Raw genomic sequence first — 25,304 nt, 5'->3', positions numbered from 1 at the left:
GCAACCTTATAAAATTTTACAAATTTGAACGTTTGTTTAGCGATTCTAACCATTTCTAACCATTCGAATTTGAATTTGGTGACGCTATATACCGTTTCGACGCGTCTGTAATGTAAACTGGAATGGTCAAAATTGTTATTATTTACGCGAAAAAAACAAAAAAAAGTTTCATATCACATCTGTTTACTGAAGCTATTTCTGATTCAAGGGATTGTGTTGTTCGTGCAAATATTTATCTCAGGTCTTCTGGCACATGGCGATTATTTCAAAACTGTAACGTACGATTTATAATTGAGTTTAATCATCTCTTTTCTTTTTCCTGACTTCTGGCTTATCAATATTGGCAACATGCTGCTCGTATATTTAACCTTAATTTTTACAAAGCTATAAGCCAAGGCCATATCCGGAAAATTCTCTCAAGTTTTTCTTCCCCCCGGAGGCCATGCTCTCATTAGCATTGCATATTCTGCTTTAGCAGGTTGTGAATTCTCTTAGATATTCAACATAGAAACTTTTCGGTATAGATCCTGTTCGATGGTCTTCGTATAAAACATGGGATTACAAGATGCTGTTACATTTACTTAGAAAAAGCCTGTGCATTCTTTCCCATAACGCAGGTTCATAATCTGTTGTTTAAGAACTAGTTGTTGAGAAAAGATTGTGCACTGCTTGCATGCAAGTGATTAATGAGATTTAGCGTAAGGTATGGTAGTGAAAACAAAAAAGCTCTTTCTTGTAAGATTCATTTTTGGACTATTTGATCCCACCGGAAGCGAACACATCCACAATTCCCGATAACACGAAACTGAAACGAAGAAAAGTCTACGGTAAAATTAAATATCGGCACACATTTTTAGCCAGAACATTGAAATGCTGCTCTGTTTGTTCATTAATTCCATTGCATCATTGATTTCCTGTCCATGTATGCTCGGAACGAAATGAATTAACATTCTCATTGCACATCCACAAAGCCCAGTGCAAAGTTCATTTTTAACTCCCAACGAATTTATCGAAAAAGTACTTTTATCTGTCAGTCGCAGAACACCAGCACCATACATCAGAGCAGAGTTTTTGGTGGTAGTAAAAAAAAGCTCTGCTCCCCGCTCCTCCATCCTCAACCTTCTTTGCTCCTCAACCCTTTCTATCGGTTGATTGCGCAAAAATTGATCCCAACCAAATGGCATGATGAATTATGCCTTATTATTGTTATTATTATTGTTCCCACCCGGCCGTAAACGAAATACCGTAAACAACCTCTCCGCAGGCAGGCTGGGTCCAAAAGGGGTTCGAAAGAGGCCCAAACGAGTGCTGCAATTAACTTCTTTTGAGTGGATGAGGACCGGCCGGCTCCGAACATCAGGCCAATCATTTAAAAAAGGTAAACAAATAAAAAATGAAATTAACCACCAGAGCTGCGCTGATGACGCAGAGCACACGCACTGGTGCCTCCCCCCCCCCCCCCCACATATGGCTATGCGGTATTAAATATGGATAAAACAATTTTTCTCAACACCCCACGACCACGGGCACTGTGCGTTGTTTTTTTTTTTTAAATTCCACGTTCAAACGCACATTCTCGTTTACACTTGATGTGTTCATCGCTTCGTACGACAGTCCCCATTTCCAGCTGGGTTTCGTGTTTCGCGAAAACAAATCCATATGCGCGCGGGGCCCAGCTGCCAGCTGAAATATAAAACTCTGCTTTGTGCGGGTGAAATAAAAAGCCGGTTGAGTTTGGTTAGGGGAGGAGGAGGAGGAGGAGGAGGGGGAAGGAGCAGTGCGAAATAAATTGGATGGACCCAAAAACTGTGTGTTTTTTTGTTATTTGCACCCGAGTCCCGATTGCCCCCGAGTTGTAAGGAATGTGGCCCAGGCCCAGACCACCGGACAGGATCAGTCCACCCACCAATGAACTTTCGCAAACCCGCAGAAGTGACCAACAGTGTGACCGGCTAAAAGGCGGGGGAGGAAATTGTTGAAATAATCAAAAGGTCCTGATCCCCACCCAAAACCCCCGCTGGCTTCTCCTTCCGCCTGGTTTTGGGGCGAAGTAAAACAAACTCCCACCGGGGAAGAAGGACACTTGGGGACAGTGTGGCCCTGAATATAAAGCACATACACACTCACAAACACACACATAAGAGTAGCAGCATATTTTGTGTACATGGTCGATAATTAAATTATAATGCAAAGCCTGACACCGGCCTGATCGGGGCTTGGGAGAATTGAAATCCGGACTGCTGCTGGTACTGCTGCATCCTTCGAATCGACCCAATATGTGTGGGTGTGTGTGCGCGCTCTTAATTTGTTTATGTGTACGCTAGCGAGCAAACATACCGACACGGTTCATCCCCTCATTCGAGCAACGGGTGGAAAACGGGCGGCGGACACGTAGATTGCAGTCCATAAATATTTGCACTTCGGTTTGCGGTTCTCTGCTGCCCGCGCGCACACTAAAGGAAAACGTGGGACCTAGCGCACTAGGCCGTATGTGTGTATGTGCTCTGTCGTTCGTGCTTTGGTGTGGAAGTGGCCGGTAGTGTGCACATCCTGGCCACATCCGGTTCATTGGGCTCGTTTTCTCCGGTAATACCGACCGGTACGCTCGTCGCATTTTAAGTTAAGTCATTAATGAAATATTTATCCCCCCCCTCAACTGTGAGAGGAGCGGTGGGGCTGCAGCGGTGCAATCGTAGGGAACGACGGAATATGATTAGAGGCTCGGGGGCAGGTGGAGGCCCTTCGGTGTGGACACATATAATTATCGACTTCCCCGTCGTCACATACGTGGTGTTGTCTGCACCAAAATGGGAACTCGTGTGTATGCGCTGACACGTTCACTCGAACCCGGCCAGGGTGTAGGTAAAATATGTTGCACCCAAAGCAACGCTCGCTGCAAAGAGATAGAGAAGATGATCGGCGAGCTGCTTGGGCAGTGGGGTTGTGCTGTGTTGCTGGTACTTATTATATCAATTTAACAACCGAACGAGACTCTAAACATTATTTAGATGTTGCTGCCGGTCCCGTTTTCAGCACCTCACTGTCTTCTAATCGTGTGTGTGTGTGTGTGTGTGTGCAATACAGGGTTTTACAGGGGTTCTCATAGTTGCGGGACACTTTCTCGACTCTTTCTTATAGGAAGTGAACATGAGTAGTTGGGAATTGGACTCAATGGCACCCTTTTTGGACAGGCTTCTTGGAAATTCCTATTGGATTTGTCCAACAAGGATGCTATAGAGTCCAATTTCTAGTACATTAAGTTCATTTCACTTAAGAAAGAGTAAATAAAGTGTCCCACAGCTATGAGAACTCCTGGAAAACCCTGTATGATTGGATAGATCGCATGGAATAAAATCGGAGACGACGGAGGACAGGACACACGGCCCAAGACACGATTCGTATGCTGCATTCGAAAACAGCCGCCCGTGCGGGTCGAAGTTTTGCCGTCCGGGCAACGGCATAAAGCCATTCCCGAATCGCTCCCCATGGCGGAAGAATCGCATGTGTGTGTGTGGAGCAGGAGGAGCTGTGAATGATAAAATTATGCAAATTCGATGCGGTTGTAAAAGCAACAGCATATCTATCGGGTTTCCTCGTTCCTTCGCCGGCCCAGCTCTCTCTCTAGGACGATGATTCGACGGGCGCTTAGAAGAGACGCTCACATCCCCCGTCGTCGTCGGTGCAAAATACAATTGAATTCAATCGGCACAGTTTGTCGATAATGGGCTACCCATACCACCATCACCACCCCCCTTATAGGCTGCGTCACAACGAGGCAGGGATGTGCGAACGTCGTTCCGTATCGTCTTTATTTCAATGACCCTGTTGAGAGGAAATAGAGAATAACGAAGCGTTTAGTCGCAAGTCATGATGATCGAAAACGATGGTGCTCGTGTCTCTGTGTGTGTCTGTGTATGTGTGTGTGTGGTCATAAGTATGGGATGATAATGAAATGCAGGCCTTGTGTGTGTGTGGGTGTGCTGGAAAGATGGAAAACAATAAACCCAAATCTTTGTGCTTTCCGGTAGTGAAAAGCGTACAGAGAGAGAACGTTCCGCTCGCATTAAGTGGAGCGCAATGTTGCTTATTGTAGTCCTGGCTGGCAAAACTAGGAGGATGAGAAGCAGATGTGAAATCGACACCGACCCCACCATCCCAACTATGGCCGGCAAGGACCGGCTCGGCACGACAGTTTCACATGATCAAGCACACGTGGCTTTATCGTCGTGCAGCAGCGAGCAAGAAAAGCGAAAATATGTGAAGCCGAGCTGTGGAGCGCTGCGGAGAACGGCAAGAGAGGGCGAAAAAAAACCTTAAATCCCGTCCCAGTGCAATGCTTTGGAATGTGTGTTTTCAAACTGGTTTGTGAGACCCGCGCCCTCTCCCTGAAGAAGGACATCGGGCCCGAGGACACGGTGCACTGAACCGAGAACCGCAAGAGGGAAAACCGTAAATGGGCATCCGCTCTGTGGTCGTATATATACATCGGACCAGCGCTGGCCTCCGCACTGTGGCACACCATTTATATCTATTCAAACCAATGAAAGGAGAGGGGGGGAAGTGAGGTGGAGAAAGTTGGAGAAAGTAGCGCGGTAGCGGATGATGGAATAAAAAATGTGTTCCCAATTATAATCGCAACGATATGTCTTCAGACCATCATCCGATTCGAGGTACCGCTGGCCACTGTTGTGCGGGTGTACGCGCCACACAAACATTCTCCAAACCGCACTGGGAAAATGCAGCCAGACACACACACTCACAAACACACACACATACACAGACAACAGACGGTATCGGGAGTTTTCGCTCGTGAATGACTGTTTTTAACGACTGCCGCTGCCGCCATGACAGGCGCTTTGTGTGGACCCCGTTGTGATGAAGACGCAATGAAGAGAAACAGCGGCGAGAGAGAGTGAGAAGGGAAAGAAAAGCAGGAAGGTGAAGGGGAGCAACAAACCAGGCAGGATTACGTTAAACGTTTATGTTGCCTTCGAGAGCGCCATCGTTTATGGAAAGGTATCGTTGCGCCGAGGATTAAATAACATTTTCTTTTATGGCGCTCGACGGAGCTCCACGATGGTTTGGCAAACCGTTCCAAGTGTGGTGGTGTGGGTAAAAGTTTCCTTCCCCATCCCCAGCTGCTGGCAGTAGTAGCAGTAAACTATCCTCAACTCACGAAACCGAAGGTTCTCGAACGGGTTGTAACACATCTTCATCCGCTCGTCTGGCGGACGTTCCCCAGTTTTTGGAAGTTGCGCTCGTTTGAAAGCAAAACACCCAGGTCCGGTTCTGTCCGGGGCTGCCACGTTGCAGACCTATTCCCCAAAGAGCCCAAACGTTGGCAAGAAATGACTGAAAATTCGTCGAACGACTCGACTTAAACGTTCCTCGTTACCCAAGATCGATTGGTTCCGTGCCGTGGTTCGGTGCCCATTTGCAGTCGCACGATGCTACTGAGAGCTGTCCGTCCGTCCGGATGTGTTCTCCTGGTTTTCGGAAGTCGTTTCACCAAAATCCCTTCACAAGAGGGGGGGGAGAGGTTTTTGGGCAGCTCAGTTTTGCCCATTTTGAAACCAGAAAACACATCACCCGACAAGTCGTCGTCCCTGCTCCGAACGTTGCTCCGTTGCTGGACAGCGGACAAGATTGACAAGGGGTCTTGCTCTGTGTAGGGAAACCTGAAACCTGGAGAAGGATAACGTTGACGACTAACAACTAATCAGCTTGTTTCCCATCGTTTGCCTCCGATTTGGGTAAACATCAGACGGGGTCTGCAGCCAGCACACAAGCGCCGACATCATCCGGTCACATATGTTTGCCAGCCGATGGGAACCTCCGGAGTCTTGGTGTTTATCCTTGATTTTCTTTATCGTTTGTAATGTTGCTGTTTTATACCGCCATCTAGCAGCACACAGCCGAGGTCCATGATTCCTGGCCGACGCAAAGTGAGAAGCACTTCAGCGATGCGAAAGAGGACCCATCGTTACTTCATTCCTTTATGGTGCAACATCAGGCACCAAGTTGAGCTAAATTAGAGCGAACAAAAAAAACAACCAAACCAAGGATCCGTTCGTTGACAAGAAACAGACAAGTGGAATGAGAAAGGCATCATCGCATCACGTGCGTCCCAGGGCTGAAGAACTGGCAGGAGGAGCACTTCCTCATTTTCGTTATTTTGTAATCTCCGTTTTTTTTACATCCCACTTCCTCTTTTTTTCCGGCGGATGTATGGTAGCGTCGTTGGGGTGGTCAGTAGTCAGCATCGGAGTGCATCCGGTAGCTCTGGCTCTTCTCATGTCCGTCCGGTCAGTAACAGTTTTGCGAGAGTGAAACAAACTTCTCGCTACTGCACATTCCACGCTGCTAACTCTGGCTACAAACAGGCAAACAACAACAGAAAAAAAACAACGGCTACTCACAGGACATAGCCTCCGAACCTACACTGGAAGTGATGGGAAAAGCGACAGACTGTGTGGGTGTGGGATGATAGAAAATGTGCAAGACCTCGAGGAAAAAGGTCAACTTCAACCGTATCATCAAGTTCATACTTCATAAACGTGGGCAACAGCGCATCCTCTGTCTCAGCGTATGTGGGTGTGTGTGTCCGAACATGTTCTGGTACCACTCATATCCTGTACGGATGCTTTAACGTCCATTCTCGTGTATTCCGGAGCACCGGTGGTTCTGGTTCGGTCGAGACAAAATGTCGCAAACTGAGACAGAATCAAGACCGTCGCAATATTCGCGCGTGGTAAACAGCAGCCCGGGTTCGGGTCAGCATAATGAGCCCCGTCGGTTTGAGACGGTGTTCCAGTGCAGGCAAAGTAACTAGCACAAAAAACCGATCCTCCATGCCTTTAACAAGGAAAAGGATTTCGCCAGTACGCTCTTGGTCCATTTATGTGCCCTCACACTGTTCGTTGTGTTTCGGGGAAATTGCTGCTGGTGGAGGTACACGCGCTTAATGGTGTTGCTGTGTTGTTTCACGAACCGTCTGTCCCGGCCCAGCCTGACGACTGTTGGACTGTGTCGCCTGGACTCCAGAGCCGGATTCCCAGAACCTTCCCGCACAAGTGTGCAACCATCAAAATTGGTCCTTCGAACCGGATGGAGTGGCGTTGACGTGGGGTTCTGTTCGTACTCCGGGGAATGCCTGTAATGAAACAATGGATCGAGACACCAGTTCGCTGGATATAACACGTCCTGCTCCTACCGGTTATGACAAAGTTCTATGCAAAATTATATTTCACTCGTCACCCGTTTATGGACTTTTTTGTTGTTGCTGTTGCTGTGTTGCTCTCTTCGACTCGAGTTCCATTGATGGAAGCGGATTGCTAATGTGCGTTCCCTTTTGTCCCCTTTGCTAGAGGAACTGTTTGCAAATGGAAAACGATTTCGAGAACACTCGTCAACGGCAGCCATACAGCAGCAGCAGCAAAAAAGCCCTTGATTCATCATCACATCATGTAGTGTGCGGCCAGCTCACCAGACCGGACCGAACGCGGACGTAGTGTGTCGATCTCGAACGACAGTGTCCTTGTCGTCAGCATCATCAATCATGTTTTTTTTTGTTTTTTTTTTCTCGAGCCTGCTGGTTGGTTTTCTGTTTCGAGCACACCACAGACGGACAGAAAGAAGCAATTCTACCCAGCTAACGACATGTTAGCATGGGGCTTTCGATTTCATTCGATTTCTGAAGGCATTTGCCCGTGTGACGTGGGCCCATTTGATCCTAACCTGCTTCACGGACGGCATCGGCAGGCGTACGCCTTGTTTTGTGCGGGTTCGAATTACTCATTTGTGCTAGGGCTGGTGGGAATACTGGCAGCGCAATGTCAGGACGAGTTATAGTGACAACATCCCAGCTCTCTCTCTCTCTCTCCAATGTTTGATTCGTTCCGACACCACCGTGGCAACTGTTGCGAAGGCAAACCGGACACGAACCGGATCGAACCGTTTTCAATATCCGACACGACTATCGTGTGACGACGGGAAAAGATGGAACGGCCCCCGCTGAATGCAGTTAGAGGTGCATTGAATTCGGCATTTCGGATTTTGGAAAGACCCGTGCAAAAGGGTGTCCAACATAAGCGTCGACGCTCAGAGCTTCGTGCCCCCACACTGCACGCGTCGCTGCAATTCGATTATGTTTGTTTTCCATTTCGCGCCAAGATTGATCACACTTTTTGACAGTTTGCTCGATTGCTGCTACCATTTTGCACCCACTCGTGGGGCTGGCCCATCCCAGTCTGCGGCTGCTGCTGCTGCAAGTGACATGGAGAAGTGGAGGATTTGCTTCGCCCTCCCTTGTGGCCATTTTTCGCCCTTGCTGCTGGCCCATTCCACCAAGAGTCTCTACTGACAGTCCATTTATAATATGGACACACCTTTTGATCGCCAGCGTTTGAGGAGCGGCCTGCATATCTGTGGTATCTATCGGCACAGCTTTAGGGATGGCTGCCGGAGTGGAGTGTTTACGAGCATTCTTTTTTTTACGAACAAAACTTTTATTTCTCCAACCGACTGTAGCGAAAGGGACGCGCAACTGTTTGTGTTTTAGGTGCTTTCCCCCTAGCGCGAACTGTGTCGCGTGTGAAAAAACGAGGATAAAATCGTCCAGCCATGTGGATACAGTTCGCGGACAAAATAAACACAAAGGGAAAAATATATAAAAAAAAAACAAACTGGAGAGAGAAAGTCTCGCTCGTCAGCGACTAAATTTAAAGAAGAAAAAAACACAACAGCAAACAAACTCCCCCGAGACGAATGAAAAACACAAAAATGATGGAAAATCATTTGTAAACTTTTATTGCGATTGTCGAGCGGCGGCCGGTGTAGCTTCCCTTGGACCGTAAATAAAATGACGCCCCATTTTCTTTAGTGTTTGAGGTGAGGTTGGTGCAGGGTTGCAGCAGGGCGCGGGGCTGCGTGAAGATGTCGATGAATAAATTACGAGGTTTGGTCCCTGGTCCCTGGTCTGGACAGGGCGTGGGTGGATTTCAGGGGTGAGATTGCGGTGCTGGTGTGGTGTCTTTTATGTCTTCTTTTTCCATTTGTCATCGCCCCGGCGGTTTTGCTGTTTATTTTATTGACATTTGCACTAAATGATCATTAACTTGCGTTCACGCCCATCTTGCCAGATGGACTTGGGTCCATTGTTCGGTTGGAGACGGGGGCGGGGGCACCTTTTTTGGACAGTTAATGAGACATTTGTTAGGCACTCAGTCTTCATGTTGTTTGTTGGATGTTTCGGTTTACATAATGCATTTTTTATGCAGTGTTTTTTTATACACTTTTTTGCGTTCTATGGAACTGTTGAAATTTGATGCGTGAAGTAGCGGCACAAAGCATCCTTTTTTGACTTTGCACGTTCAGGGGATTTTTTTCTGTTTTGCTATGGTTTTTTACATAATAAAATATATTTTATTAGAAATTTGTTCTATAACTTGGAACATTATATTTGATTTACTCGAATGTCGCCCATACCCTATTTTACTTAATACAATGGAGCACCGTTTATTCGGGTACCTTTTATCCGGCTGTCCGTTTATCCGTGCTGTTGAGAAATGACAGTTCAATACAATGGTGACATTGCGTTACGATTAGGATATTTAAAAAAGCGGTTAAAAGAACACATAAAACCCAGTTAATAAAAACTGGGTTATTTTTATCAAAAAATAAGATAATTTCCCAAAAGTTAATCAAGAATCGGTGATAAAATATATCATTTGACTCGTTATCCGTGTTATTCGCTTATCCGGGCGAGGTAAAGTCCCTAGAAGCCCGGATAAACGGCGCTCCACTGTATACCAAATTTTTGTTTAATGTTTTTAACTTTTTTGTAGTTTTTGAACATTCAGAGTTTATATGTATTTCAGCATTTTTATTTTTTTTCTTTTAAGATTCTTTAAGAAGTGTAACAATTTGTTATTCTATAAACTAGCTAATGTAAATTTAACTCCTTTTTGTATTATGTTCAAATGACGATACAGTATACGTGTTACGCTAATGTACGATGCTTAGACGCTTTATCGCTACAATGTTTTTGTTTGGATTTTAGTACATTTATTGAGTGTCAATCGGGCCGGTCTGGTGGTCAACTCGTACGACTTAACAACACGCCCGTCATGGGTTCAATCCCCGAATAGACCGTATCCCCCTACGTAGAACTGGCTTTCCTGCTATGGGAACAATAAGTCACTGAAAGCCAAGCTCACTTCACTATTGGGTACAGGCAGCAGGCCTTGACCGGCAGCGGTTGTTGTGCTAAAGAAGTAGATTGAGTGTCAATCACAATATTCGGATTTTTTAATTTTTGGAACTTGAAACTTCATAATAACCTGATACATAACAAACTGTGTCGTACTTTATACGACAACGTCAACGGAGCACTGCTTATTCGTCAAGATGGCACTTGCTGATGTGTATTCAGTGTCCGTCATAACCGCAAATTGATTCGTAGAATTCCTAAACATTCCTGACCAAAATTTTCCTCTGAAATTTTATGTTTCATAGTCTGTTTGAATTTCTCCAGTTGTCTGCGATTGTATCTAAAACTGAAGCCCAAAGGTATCTGTTACAGTTCCACTTTGGGATGCACGACTAAGAAGAGAGACAGAGTGATAAAAGTAGAATTATTATCAGACTTCATACCATCTGGGATACTTTCGTGGGGAACAGGATGGTGAAGGTGATGACTATAGCTGGGAAAAGGAGTAAAGAAAAAAATATATTAGGATTGGTCAAACGAGGACCGAAATAGTAACTGGTATTGTCACTAGAGCTGAGATCATTACTAGAACCAGTAAATTGATAGAAACTGCTTTCAATACTTGTACTTGGTCCAGGCCCGGACCAGAAGCTACCCTGCATAACTAGGATATTAAAAGTTTATGCATTAACTTTTCGCTTTACATAAACTTGAACCATAAACTTAAGGTTTTACGCTCAAGTGGTTCCTTTACCTTCCCACTCTCTCCTTCTCTTTCTCTCCCCTCAGCAGTATCTATCTATCTCCTAACCAAGTACAGAAAAAGAAAATTCCACAAACCACAGCGAGAACACTATTAAATTAATTTCTGCTCTGTTTCTTCGCTGTACTTCGACCGACCTCGCTCACTGCAGCCGTTTTGAAAATTTTAGCATGATGGATAAATAATATCATTTCCAAGAGTGCTCGAAGAGGGAAGAAATAAAACCGGCATAATGTACTCTCCCCCCCCCTCCCAAATGGAGGTCCTGTGCCTGGTGGAGCTCTTGCAGCTGGGAAGTTGGGTGTGAAAATTTGCCTCACTGCGCTTAGCACATCGCATCCGGTTGTGCATTCTCTGGTTGTGCACTACTGCACCGAACCGACCGAGAGTGAATGCTCTCCACGTAGAAGTGGATGCGCCAAAAACCCATTGCCTGTCTATCTGTCTGTTTGTCGGTGTGTGTGTGTGTGTGTGTGTGTGTGTGTGTGTGTGTGTGTGTGTGTGTGTGTGTGTGTGCTTGCGTCCTCGGGTGTGCATTGCCATCAACCTTCAGCAACTGTTGCCAGCCAGCCAGCCAACCAGCCGGGGACGGATGGACAGAAATTGTCCAACGCGCACGATGCAGCGAATGGCGTTGGCATGGCAAATCGGAACCACAAACTGCAAACATTCCAACGTTTTACACACCAACTAGTAGTAGCCTGGTGTTGGCTCGCCTGGCCTGTGGGCCACCGCTCGGTTTCGCAATCTGCAACTCTCGAGCAGTACAAACCGAGCCATTGGATGGTTGGGATCGGGAATTTCTCGTTTCGCTCGCTCTTTCGCTTTCTACAATTACATGCAAACATGGTTGCAGTGTGGCAAGGAAGGGAGAGAGTGTGGAAATGCAAATTTCCAATGCAACAGGGAACGGTGCGACGGTTCGGTGCTCATACAGCCATGGCAAATGTGGGTTCATGTGGAAGCACTGTTAACGAAATAAATCAATTTCACAATACTTTCCACTGCCTCGCCGTTCAGCGTGCGAGTGTGTGTGTGTGTGTAGAAAATCGTGAAAATGCGGGAAATGCACTGCCCGAAAAAGTGAACCGAGCGTATTTCGGGTTATGGTGGGGGTTTCTTTTTCTCGTTATCTTTTCCTCTTGTCGCGCTGTCCGTGATGGTGGTGGTGGTGGTGATTGCAACTGTCTGCAAGGTTATTACACACCGCAACGGATGCAACGTGAAGTAGGGGAGTCCGTGGCAAAGCGGACATGTGGGGCGAATTGATAATCTGTCGGTGTTGGCAAATGTACACGTTTAAAATAAGCAAATTAAGCAAGATCAGCATAAAGTGTAATCGATTTTGCCTCAATGCATATCCATTTCGTCGAATATAATAAAAATATTATTATTATTATTATTATTATTATTATTATTATTATTATTATTATTATTATTATTATTATTATTATTATCATTCTTATTATTATGATTTTTATTATGATTATTATTATTTTTTATTATTATTGTTATTGTTATGTTTATAATCATAATAATAAGAATAATAATAATAATAATAATTACTATTATTAACTTTATTATTATTAGTATTATTATTATTATTATTATTATTATTATTATTATTATTATTATTATTATTATTATTATTATTATTATTATTATTATTATTATTATTAATGTTATTATTACTGTTATTATTATTATTATTATTATTAATATTATTATTAGTGAAAAATTGGAATGATTTAAATTTCCTAGTTTTAATTTTCACATTACATCTGGCCATAAATTCAATATACAAATTCAAACATCTTTAGCATGGTCATTTTGCCCCCCTATACAGCTCGCTCGGGTGTTGAAGCGGCTTGCGTTTTCACTCGATCATGGTGCTCGTGGGATGCCGAAAGTATCCCCAACAGTATGCAATTGTATAAACATTGCAGCATCTTCATTGCACATATACCGCTCGAAAGCGACACAGAATGGTGGCAACGCTCGTGCGGGCGAGTTCATGCTTCGGTTGTTCTTATGCTGCAAAATTTCATTAAAACAAATTCTCCCGTTTTCATCCACGCGAGCTCCCCTGTCCCTCGTGCGGCAATGTGTCATAAAAACGACAAGCGCTTTAAAATTGGAATTGTATCACAAGACTTTCACAGCCCCCGCGTGAAAGCAGGTGGTGGGGTGTATATGTTCAGGAAGCGAAACACTTTCCACCCTCCCGTCGTGTTGTTCCGAGCAAGCAGCAAGGGTTAAAAGGAGCAAGCGCGTACGTAAAGGGAAAGTCAAAAGGAAAGTATTTTTTTTGCACTTCCGCCTCCTGCCGATTGTATGTGTGGACGGGGATTTTCTTTCTTTCTTAACAGTTTTTGTGCTTTCTGCTGCCTGGCTGGTTTCACCTTTGAATTGTCAGACGTTCTTTTATTTCAGAACCTTTAAAAATGCTCGGCCACCCCTTGCTCTTTCCTATTTTCCGGCAGTCCGGAAATGGGACAACAATGAAACTTATGCTTTTCTTTCATTTTCATCTTGCCCTCCACGGTACGGTACGGGGGGTTCTAGGGGGGGGGGTGGCTAAGGAGCAACCTGGAAGCAACATTCTTATTTCGTACAAAGCGACAGCGGGTTGTACAGAGAGAGAGCTGAAAAAAAACGCCGTCAGTGCCTCTCTATATGAACGCTACTGCGAATGTGTTTAGAGAAACGCGTTCACACAACTGGCTTTTCATTTAAGCAGGGAGGGAAAATATTAAAAGAAAAAAGGAGTAGTGCACCTTGCTGTGTTTTCCCCTCCCGTCCCGCTGGATGAAACTCAGCCAGGAACTTACAAAACAACGCGAAGGAGAAGTAATACAGAATTTGCGTAATTTATTGCATAGCAGCTGCTTCCGGCGATGATCATGGTGTGGGGTGAAATGAATGAGCGATGAGGATGGGTGAGAGCGGCGTGGCGTGGTGGAAGACGGCGAGGTAAAAGTCAACCGAAAAATTTAACTACAAAACTTTACCTCTATCAAAAGCAAAACGGTTAGCAGCGGTTCGCCGTCGTGTTTTCTAAGCAGCTTTTCATTTTTCTTCCGGACGGTTTCCGTTCGCGGGGGCATCCTGGGGAGGAAATGGGGCACTGGGAAGGACACAAGTTTTATATGGGCCACGGGTTTCGCTCTTTCGTGTGCTGCCCGCCGCTTCCTTTCGCCGCTTTTCCAATCTGGCTGAGCTGAGTTGATGGTCGTCGTCGTCCCCTCCTAATGCTGTTGTGTGTTTGCGTCACACAGGACAAAGCGGGCAAGCGGGACCGGGAGTGTGCATGGTCAATGCTCTCCCCTTCCTTCATGGAATGGAATGGTACTGACCAGGGAACGGCAGGTAAATGGAAACGAGAGGCCGAGGGGCAGTAAAGCAAACGACAGTCAAATGTTCGCAAAACTTTCAAACAGCATGCTTTATTTACGAGCAAACGATTCCAGTTTCTCCTTCCATCCATGGCACTGGGACGGGCAACCGGGAGCATGAACTCTTCCACTGCTTCTTCTTCTTCGTTGTGTGCCACAGGCATTCCTGCCCCAGGCCTGTGTCAGTCCCGTAGCGCGTTGTGCCTGCCGCGCGCGCCCAGAAGTATTTGCGCGCAAGGGAAGCACTTTCCCCCATTGCTACTACGCGCAGAGCGCTTGTTGATTTATGCTGATGCAACAAACTCCTCAAACAGGATATAGGCCTGGGCTGGTGCCGTACGGGGGTGTGTGTGGAGCAGCAACAAGAAAAAAAAGAACTAAAAGGAATGCTAAACACAAAAACAGGTCCGTCCACACATAGAACCGATCACATGCACACAGCACAGCATCGGATGTTGAGCAGACGTTGGCGGAACAGAAATGGCAGCAAAAACTGAGTTCCTGTGCCTTATGAAGCGAGAAAGAGAGAGAGAGAGAGAGAGAGAGAGAGAGAGAGAAAGAGAGAGAGAGAGAGAGAGAGAAGTAGGATGAAAGTGGATGGGAAAATACTGCCCCTATATTCTACTAACACCGGCCTACACAACCATACACACACAGAAGGGCGTCCATTCTAAGCGAAGAGGTCGTTTTCCATCGACAAGACATCATTTGCGACATCTGGCGGGTGAAAATGTGTGCAGCTACATTTCCCATTCGTGTTGCGCTTGTTGGTTAGTTGGTTGGTTGGGGCTTTTTTTTTACTGCTCGTTAAACAAACAACAACAAAAAACCAAGGGGAAAAGGAAACTGGTTATGTGCAAATTGCTACCACACATTTACACACGCACACACACACACTTTCACAGAAGCAAGTTTGAAGATAGCATTCCTGAGCGTCGGAAAAAAAGCCCTCTCCCTATTGATTGATGTTTGATGAATGGTGCAAAATTCCTGTTGTGTCGAGCAACTTTTTGCGCCTAGCGGGACTGCAAAGTTTGAACTTTGCTCTCTGTCTCTCTCTCTCTCTTCTGCCCTGTGTGAACCACCGACTGCTGGCACCATCTGGTGGTGGGAAACATTTTTAAGTAAAGGTGAACAGGGAGCAATATGCAAGAATAAAAGGAGAATTAAGGGTTTTTTTGCTCTGGGAAGAACTTTTTCCTGCCAGCGTGGGCACACATTTTTGAGGTTTAAGCCATGTGTGTGTGTGTGTGTGGGTACATTCCACGCCAATCACGGCCTACGCAATAGACGATTCGGTGCAAATCCGGCCCCAACCGCCACACGACGCAAGCACATAAGCTTTTATTTTGTTCGACGTTTTGTTGGTTGTTTTAATGTGTTTCTCTTCCAGGCTCTTTTTTTATTCGACTCTCTGTGGCTTGGCATCCACTGCACAACAACTTCCGGACCGTGAATGTTTTAGGGGGGATTCTGTGGATGGACAGGGCAGGAATTCCACGAGAGAGAGAGCCCGAATGTTTGCCGAGTGAGGTAGCAGCACAACCATAACCATAGAAAACAACGGCCAGAAGATGGGCACTTTCTTTGCAGCGGTAAAACAGGAATGAGGGGAGATGGGAGGAAGTTATCCACCACAAGATAACCCTTCTCCAGCAATGGGGTTTGCTTGCCTGCCCCCCACCTTCTTTTGCCCCGTAGCGCCATACACAGGCTGAAGTGAAATGGTTTTTCAAACAAGCTTTGAAACGTCAGAACACGGTCGAGGTTGCTCGGCCTGCTTCCTGCTGCCACCGAGCAGGATGTTTGGCTAGCAGTAGGCAAAAGAACAAGAAGAAGAAGAAGAAAAAAAGGAAGCCAGTAAAGAACACACAACATCTCTCATCACATCGCTCTGCCGGAAGTGCAAATAAAGTACGGCCACGTTTCCGGCAGCGACGCATTTCATCATTTCCATCCGTCGAGAGCGTCTTTGGTCGGTTGTTTTCCGACCGGGCGGGGCCTTTGCCGGGGCCTTGCGTGTCGGTGGTTTTGCAAAAGGGCAAAAGTTTCCTCGGTTCCATGACCTCACATCCTTGGGGAATGTGTGTGTATGTGTGCGTGTGGATGGGGTGAAAGCGGCGGAAGAATGTTCGCCCTCTTCGTTCACCGCTTACACCTAGCGGACAAATGCTGCACAGAAGTCATCCTTTCAAGAGCCGTTCATTCGCGCTCCAAGGGGTTTGTTGTGTAAGCCAGGCCGCGTAAGGCGCTGGCTGTGTAACATCTTCGAGACACACGGGACAGAGGCCTCAACTCAGTGGGGGGGGGGGGGGGGGTGTCGTACAGGGGGAAACTCGTGTCTTGTTGATTTTTCGCGCTTCCTGTGTCCTGTGAGAAAATAATGTTGTGAGCCGTCATCCGGTTTTTGGGAAATCGCTTAACCGAGAGCTTCGAGCAGTGCAGAGGAGACCCACGCCGATCTCACGCTGACGGACACGACAGTTCGCCTTCAGCCGTACAAGGGCACAAGGGAATGGGCGAAAGGAAAGAAAAAAAGGCACGAGACTTTTGCCAACCACTCAATCCCCCGCCCGTACAAACAAACGGATGGAAAAGGTCTACTATCGCTTCGACCGTGGGTAACGCCGTCGAGCGGACCTTCATCCCTTGGGGGGATGGGTCCACCAGGGTCTGCCAAAGTTTTCTACACGCCACCAGACTGCTGGGGACTTTTGGGTGGAAAATACGACACTCCAAACGCTGACGCGGACGGTGTGAAGATTATTTTCATATCACTTTCCCTGCCACGTTTCGCGTGCAGGACGTCTACGTCGAATGCCGTGTGCCGTGAGACACGTTCGCCTAATCGAACGATGGAACACAGCCGAATCGATGTGCAAAATGGAACGGGAGGGATAGAGACTTCAACAAACATTCGACGTCGGCTCGAAAAAGTCAAAAATTCGTTTTATTTCCAAGCCAAATATTTGGCCAGCTGCAGGACCGGTATAGAATGTCTCTATTTTCATCCCGTGCAAGCGATCGGCATCCTCAAAACAAAAAAATCGCATAAAAATATGGTTTTAAAGTTTTCCGTTTTTTGTTTTTTGCAGTAGCGTGACAGTTGCCATTTCTATATCCACACCAAATCAACCACTTCCCTCCCCCCACCCCCCCCCCCCCACCCCCCCAATATTGTGGCGTGTTTCCGAATTGGCTTAACCAGTGCGACAAGAGTTTTTTCCCTGGTTTCTTTCTCCGATTGGACCATCGAACGGTGTTCGATGAGACCGCCATCTTTTAGAGTCGTACGCAGTGAGCGCCAAGTGAGCATGTGGCGAAACGACATTCTTCTGCTGTGTGCGAATGTGGCGCCGTGTAACGGTGTTTGACTTAACGCTTGATATTTGCCCTCCATAAATCAATCGATGGATGAAAAGTTATTGAACGAAACTTTTCCACGGCTTAGCATACATCGTCCTGTCAGGGCAGGAGCGTTTGAGCTGTAAGAAATGCAACTTTTACGTTTTAGTTTTCAGGTTGGCTCTGATATGACGATTTATTGAGCAGTTGTGCCAGCTAGGCGACGCGGTTTATATCAGGGCATTCCTATTTCCAAAAGTACGGTTTTTAGCAGCACAGGATGTTCAAGACACGATTTAAGAGGTACACCTCAGGTGAACAGACTGTACTCAAATTTGTTGACATTGCTAAATAATGTTTCTTCGTGGCTCCTGGGTGAATTTCGGATAGAAACAAGTATCGACAATTAAGGTTATTGTTATGTTATAAGTATTGTATTACATTTTCTTCTTCTTTTCAGCACAATACCCGTTGTCGGTCAAGGCATGCCTGTACCACAAGTGGACTTGACTTTCAGTGTTGTATTGATTTACCCATAGAAGAATTTTAAATAGTCTACATATTTCAATCTTCATAAGTTTTAGTTCTTTTATTTGTTATGTTTGTCATTTCTTATAGCTTATACTTTAAGATTGAAATTCTTAAATATGTCCTCCGACGCTTTTACAATAATTTTCAACAGATAGAACACTTATTTCAACATAATATTAGTAATTTGCGCTCTGGAGCGTAACCACAACTCCAATCAAATTCCGGTTATTGTTAGTCCGATTCCGACTCCGGCAAAATCGGAAGCTCTATTTCCAATTCCGAACAACTTCGAATCCGGATGACTTCGTCTGTGACTCCGGAAGACTACGACGCAGGAAGACTCCGATTCTGACTCCGGATGACTACGACCCAGGAAGACTCCGACTTTGGAAGAATACGTCTTCGGAAGACTGCGACTCCGGACGACTCCAGATGGCTATAGATAATACTGGTCGGACATACCTCTAGCAGTCGGTTCCAAAACTTTCCGAGTCGGATCGGAGTCAGTCCTGGGATTTTGCCTACATAACTTACTTACTTAGCTTACTTTCTTTTTGCCTACCTACCAAGGATCATAAATTACTACAAGTTGGTCCGTCGGGAGTACTTTGACAAATTTTCATTTAACAGCTAGGGTGTTCAAAGTAGCTCAGCAATTCATACAAAGTGCTTAGCAACCCTAAATCATGATCTGTCAATCTCCATAGAAATCTCAATTCATCATGGCCACCAAATTCTTAGCTAAGGACCCACCTGTAGTCTATCTAATCACCTTGCCACCTACATAACTTTACCCTGCTTTACATAATGAATAAAAGCAGGAGTTTTGTTCACATAGTTCTTTAATATTTCATTTTAGTGTGTAAGCTCTAATAATTTAATATTAATCGCTTAAATAGGCTGTTAGGGTCGTATAAAGCAAAACAAAATAAAAGCCTGTATAGATTGGCATAACCCGTAGGTCGTAACGAATCTCTGAAAATGTTTATGTCAAAGATATCTGCAAATGTCCAATGAAACTTCTTCGATTTCGCATAACGACCTACACAGTCTTACCAGTCTATATAGAATTTCGTGACATATTCAGTACCAAGCAGTCGTATAGTCAGTCTTTGCTACGAGGGGGACGGTCCATACTTAGGCTTGAATCCAAAGCCGTGCGGGTTGACGACTGTAGTACAAGACTGGTTTGCAGGTATTGAAGTTGTAAACAGTTTTCAATATAAAACATTATTGGACTTTCTAAAATATAATTCTTTCGGAATCGATAGGCATTGAAATCAAATCACTTTTGCAATCAGCATCCAAAATCTCAGTTCAGAACAAGTTTTGCCAATATTTTAGACATTCATTCAATTCATCTCTTCAACATGGAATAGCTCTTCTTAGAGATTTGTATTCCTTGTTTAGTTCAATATTTTCCTACCAATATCGCCTAACACACAGCAGGCATTAATATCAGAATCATTGCTTCAAGAGCTCGTTTCCAATTTTTGGACACTTTCGATCTCGAAAACCGGATGCACCCATCGAATAAACCCCTCCTCCTTCTTCCTTGCTGCCCTGTCTCACCGCAAAATAGATTTCCGAATCCGAAAAGGGATACTGGCCGAAAAACACCTTCCATCATGTCGACAGGAGCGAAATGAAACTCAACACACACACACACACGAGAAGCGAACCGGGAACGTATGAAAACAAATAAAACGGAGTAGAAAATTGGTGCAACGTCCGGCTTGGTGTGCCCGGGCAGCCCTATATCCCCCCACCCCCTTTCAATCGGTGGTTGTTGGCTGGCACGTCGTTACGGTTAATTCACTGTCACCGGAAGGGATGAATATTTTCAGGCGTGTCAGTTGTCCTCCGAGCCTTAGCTTTAGATTTGGGTAGACGAGGGGATCACATAGGATAAAAAAATGGCAGAATGCTAACTAACATACCTAACCGTTTTCTATTTTCTTCTCCCTTTTTCTCCACAGACGCCAGCCGTTGTTTGCGAGCCAAACGAAACCATAAGTGAAGTGGTTCCTGGGTGTCTGGCCGAACCGTACTCGCTCTCTGTGTCGCTCGCGGACTCGGACAAGAGGACCGCTTCGCTGGGTGCAGCACCCAACTCTTTCACTCCCCCAAACTCGGAGCAGCTGGGAAATCGAAACGAAAAACTACAACTCCCGTATATTCGGATGTGAGCGGTGTGTGCAGTGCGCCTTTCTGACCACGGATGATCGTGTGTGTCCTGTCGTGACCGAGCGGCCGAAGGAGTGAGAGAGAAAGTGTTCCTGTGTGTGCATGTGTGTACAGCTTGTGTGTGTGTGTGAAAGTAGAGAAAGTTTACCGAGCGCAAACACACCGCAGCCCGTGTAGGGAATCGTTCGAATTTTAGATCAACATATTGGCTGCCAGGTGATCAAGGAAGCCCGAGCCACGGAGGGAGGAGCGCTTTGCCGTGGAACGGGATGGATTAGTGCAAACGGTTTCGTACGAAGTGGATTGGTTTTTGCGATTCGATTGGATTCGGAATTGAATTTCGAGACTCTGGAAGATAGCAAACAAAAAAAAAAAAGAAGCAAAGCGGGCGGTGTGTACAACCGGAAGCTACCATCACCACACCGCACACGGTCGGTGAAAAGTGTGACAAAAATCAACCAAAGCATCACAACTGCATACTGCTTTTCCGTTCCAGCGCGAGCGGGTGGGTGGTTGGCCACGGTGCAGGTTTAACATACCGGAATCGATGTCAACATCCGCCGTGCCGCCGGCGGGGCCAGCGAAGATGGGTGGCGGCGCCAGTGACCGGAAGCGTCCGGCAGCTGCACCGATGCACGCCGGGCTGAAAATATGTAAAATTGAAATCGGAAAATGTTTGCTTTTCGTCACGCTGCTAACGAGTGTTTGCTTTCAAGGCGCCCGCGCCGACGAGGGCGATGCTGGGGCGACCCCGGCCGATCCGCATCCGCCGCCAACGAACGAACCCGGTAAGTCGAGCGTGCCTTGCCTGGTGTATGTGTTTGTCTTTCAGGTTGTGATTTTTTTTTGTGTGTTTTGCTGCTCCCTTCCGCCCGGTGTCGCCGGCTTGTTTAGTTTTCTCTCTCGCATGATCTAAATCTACCCAAATGGTGATTGGATCAAACAGTTCATCATTCCGACTGACAGCTTCCGATAGCGATGCAGTTTTGGGCTGGTATTTGTCATGTGTGTTTGTGTGTGTTTTTTTCTATTCGGTACTGCAATTTAATCTCGTTTCGTTTACTCTTTAGGGTGGTTGGTAAATTGCAAAAATTAAGTGGGAAATGGGTTTTGGCAAGTTTTGTTTTAGCGGCAGTTGACCAATTGGGTACACATTTTTATTTTTATTTTTATCTGCGTGGCTTAAACGAACCGTAAAATCACAAAATTGGACCGATTAAAATCTGTCAGTGGGGGAAATGGCCGATCAGTGTAACATTTTTTGTGTGTGTTTTTTTTTTAATCCGCGTTACATCAATTCCTTCTATTTGTTGTTTTCCTTTTATTTAAACTAAATAATTCAATTTTATGTTATCTTTCAAATACCAGAAATTAACATTGATACAAGAAAAATACGAACCAAATCCAACCCTTTTTTAACTCAAACCAATTCTGCCAAACAAATAATCTGCCAAACAAATAGAGTTGTTCAAATATATAACTTTAATCCAAATTATAGCTAATTCAGCAATAATAACAACCGCGTTTTGCTTGGTTTGCCAGTACAATATTGTCTTCTGTTATGAAATCGATTGAACGGTGTTTTACTATCAATTTTGTGGTGAATACCCAATCGGTTAACAATGAAAAAGCGTCAATAATGTATTTGATCATCATAAGCTACGGATGTTATTTTATTGTATGATTTTCATTATTAAACGGCATTTTGTGCTGCTCTAGTAAATATTATGTTACAGCCGAAAACTGTACACTTTATTCAGAACACAGAAGAACAGGAGAACTCAGAGAATTCGAAAGAAAGACTGAAGAAATGAGAGTGTACGGCCGTCAAAGAGTTCAAAAAGCGTTTGTTAGAGACTTCTAGTGCTTTCGCGAACGAATATCATGCAATTGAATGAGATAAAGTCGATGTAACAAGATAAGTATCTTTTACTTGTTTTACTTCTTCTTCGGGACATTCAACATGTTATTTTTTGTTACTGCAATGATTTGCGATTTCTAATAGCTGGCCTGTTTAATAAACTTGATCACATTCAACTCAACTTAACAACTCAACAATACAATATAAATGCAAACTTTAAATGGTAACCACTCGATTATTTAAAATACTTAGCGAAGTTATAAAAATACAACACTGATACATATTTGGATGATATATTCCAAAAGTAGCCAAATAACTAATACTACTGCTAACAATAATACAAATTGGAATAGCAAAACAACACAAAAAGTACAACTAAACAAATAACACAATGTTATATGATATTACATCAGTACTGTTTAAGTCATCGACATCTACGATTGTCTTTATATGGGGAAACCAGCATAATTATTATATAGTAGGGGCTTAAATGAACAGTCTGCTCGAAATCAGTACTAAAGGCCACATTTATTCGGAATTAGTTTTACAATGTTGTTTATAACTATGTTGACGGTTATGGATATCACTGCTAACACTCAAGACGCCGTAAAAAATACAGATCATTTTTCTTCTTGAATAATTGCTCAGCCTTCGCACTAATTAGGAACCAGTATTTCCTGTTTGAAGCGACATCATGGTAGCCTGTTCAAATGGTGCCAATCACAACGACGTTCATTCGACGTCCATTCGTAACATTTGATGCATCCCTAGCTGCAAAATAACGTACTGCAGGAGCATTACGTAAAAGGGTTACCGCCTGCCTGCATCGGTGTAAAGCTTCTTCACAAGCACTCATTACTGCTTTTAGTTGAAACATTGAATTAAAATTAAATTACTCTCCACCATTGCCAGCGAGTTGAAGAGTGAAGGATAGAAATCAGTAGAAAATTTTTATTTCTTATTTGAATCTTAGTTGATTACATTTATCCTGCACAGATTAATGTAGCGAACATTTTGATCTTCGTACTTGTAGCATTTTTAGTTTAGGGAACCTTTTGCATGGATCATTAAATATGAACCATCTGTACGTTTCATACCTCTGAGCGTTCCACGCTATTACTTACAACAGTTGAATGTTATCATCATCGAGCGAAAATATTCCTATAGTCAAATGAGCTACGTAATGGGCTTTGTTCATTCTAAACCGTACCATCAGGAGATGACGTGATTTTCACCTGATTTCTTCAAGCGTGTAACGCCAACGAAGAAATCAAAGGGCCACAGAAAAAAAGGCCAGCACCGGAAATGAAAACAGATTTCCCTATCGACTTTCAGCTGATGGCACATTTCACAGCGAATGGATAGCTCGTACATGCAAACACGAACAGCAGCAAAAAAAAAATCAAAGCTTTCACGGCTTTTAAGCTTCTTTCCATTTCACTTCCTCCGGTCGACGCCCGCCGGCTGAGAAGTAAAAGCATCACGATCGGCATGGATCGTTCGCCTTTGATGGGTTTTTGGGCCAAGATCGGAAATGTTTAGCGGCAAAACAAAAACGAACCCCTCGCAATCCCCCATCCCATCGCTCGCACCGAATAACCGGTGAGCGGAAATTGAAGCCAAATCCCAGCCGCAGGAAGTAAACTCATGACAAGAAACAACAAATCCATCCGCTAAAAAGAACGCACCAAAAATATTCCTACTGCCTACGGCTGAACACTGTGTTTGTGTGGCTGGTGAATGTATTCACATTTATATCTTTTCCATATTTCCTTTTTCCCATTGCTTTGGTGGGTTGGTGAAAGGCCTTTTGGGGGTACCGTTCCGTATTTCTTTCCGAGGCGTACAGCAATTTCCCAATGTGCCGCCTCTTGCGCAACACATCTTTGCAAACAACAAATCGCGAATCATCACACCGCTGAGTACCGCGGGCCACAATCGATAAATGTGATATGGGATTGATGTGCCGCGAGGGAAGAACCACGAGAGCATTTCGTGCCGTGTTTGTGCGTGCACGATGGGAGTGGAGTGAAAGGGAAATTGTCCCTGCAGGGGAATAGAAGGAAAAACATGCGCTTCACACAGTATGTGTAATGTGAACGGAGGCTTACCGACAAGGTGGTGTATATTGCGTAAGGCACAACATAAGGCTCTACAAGAAGGTTCCGAATCTTTAAAAAACGATGAATAAATTGAAAACAGATATAGCCAGCTTTTAGCATATTAGTAAAAATATTGTTATTATTTTATTGTAAGCCCTTTTTTGTGAAACGAAGACGAGAATTTAAATGATAATTTGATGGTGATAATCAAATCTGCTCAAATACCTTGTAAAGAGTCAACAATTGATGGCTTACAAACAAAAAAAGGTGCGTACACTATCAAAAATTGATGTCTTAGTGCCAAAATGTGGTGGCAACGATTGTAGCACGTTTATTTGTTCAAAGTTCAAGTTTATTTGACGTTCTACTCAGTTTACAAAAGAGCCTATAATTTATCATTTGTTTCTAATTTGATGGTGTTGTTCTTTTATAGCTACAATTATGCTTATAATAAATAAAATCCTTTCTGCAATTCTTGTCATAATTTTCTAGCTTGATTGAACGCATCTGCAATGCAACAAGAGCAAAGAGGCAATCAAAAATGTTCAAAATAATCAATAGCAAGGCATATTTGAATATTGGGTTAATAAACGTTGAAAAAAACGTTGAACATGAGGAAAATGTTACATTAAACAACGCTTATTTGTTAGCGTCTGAATACTAAGTAGCAGCTATATATAGTTTTACTTTACAGGGGTTTACCAGTCACTTTCGAATGTAAACAAAAATATTCAACGCTTCCAAGATGTTTTTCAACAGCTGTCAAACGGTGTATTGGCTTCATAATAAAATTTCAGTTATTAGACATGATTTTCAACCCATCACAAAGAACTGTCGAACTCAATCCAGCTTGAGTTGAAAATCATGCAGAAGAACTAAAACATTATTGTGATGTAAATACAGCATTTGT

General features: G+C 44.5%; 1 protein-coding gene across 4 annotated transcripts in view; it reads left to right on the top strand.

The window, feature by feature from the left end:
• The window catches only part of LOC120956406 (locomotion-related protein Hikaru genki-like), an 89,913-nt gene that overhangs the window by 19,638 nt on the left and 44,971 nt on the right, over positions 1-25,304 (top strand). For all 4 annotated transcript variants that reach the window (XM_049608444.1, XM_049608445.1, XM_049608446.1 and 1 more), the window contains exon 2: positions 20,224-21,219. In XM_049608444.1, the coding sequence (XP_049464401.1) occupies positions 20,979-21,219 (241 nt within the window). In that variant the 5' untranslated portion in view covers positions 20,224-20,978. The remainder of the gene's footprint in view (positions 1-20,223; positions 21,220-25,304) is intronic.

Source organism: Anopheles coluzzii, chromosome 3 (genome assembly GCF_943734685.1).
Source record: "Anopheles coluzzii chromosome 3, AcolN3, whole genome shotgun sequence".
NCBI classification, from domain to species: domain Eukaryota; kingdom Metazoa; phylum Arthropoda; class Insecta; order Diptera; family Culicidae; genus Anopheles; species Anopheles coluzzii.
The sequence above is the reverse complement of the archived record's forward strand: the minus strand, read 5'-3'. Positions and strand labels throughout refer to the sequence as shown.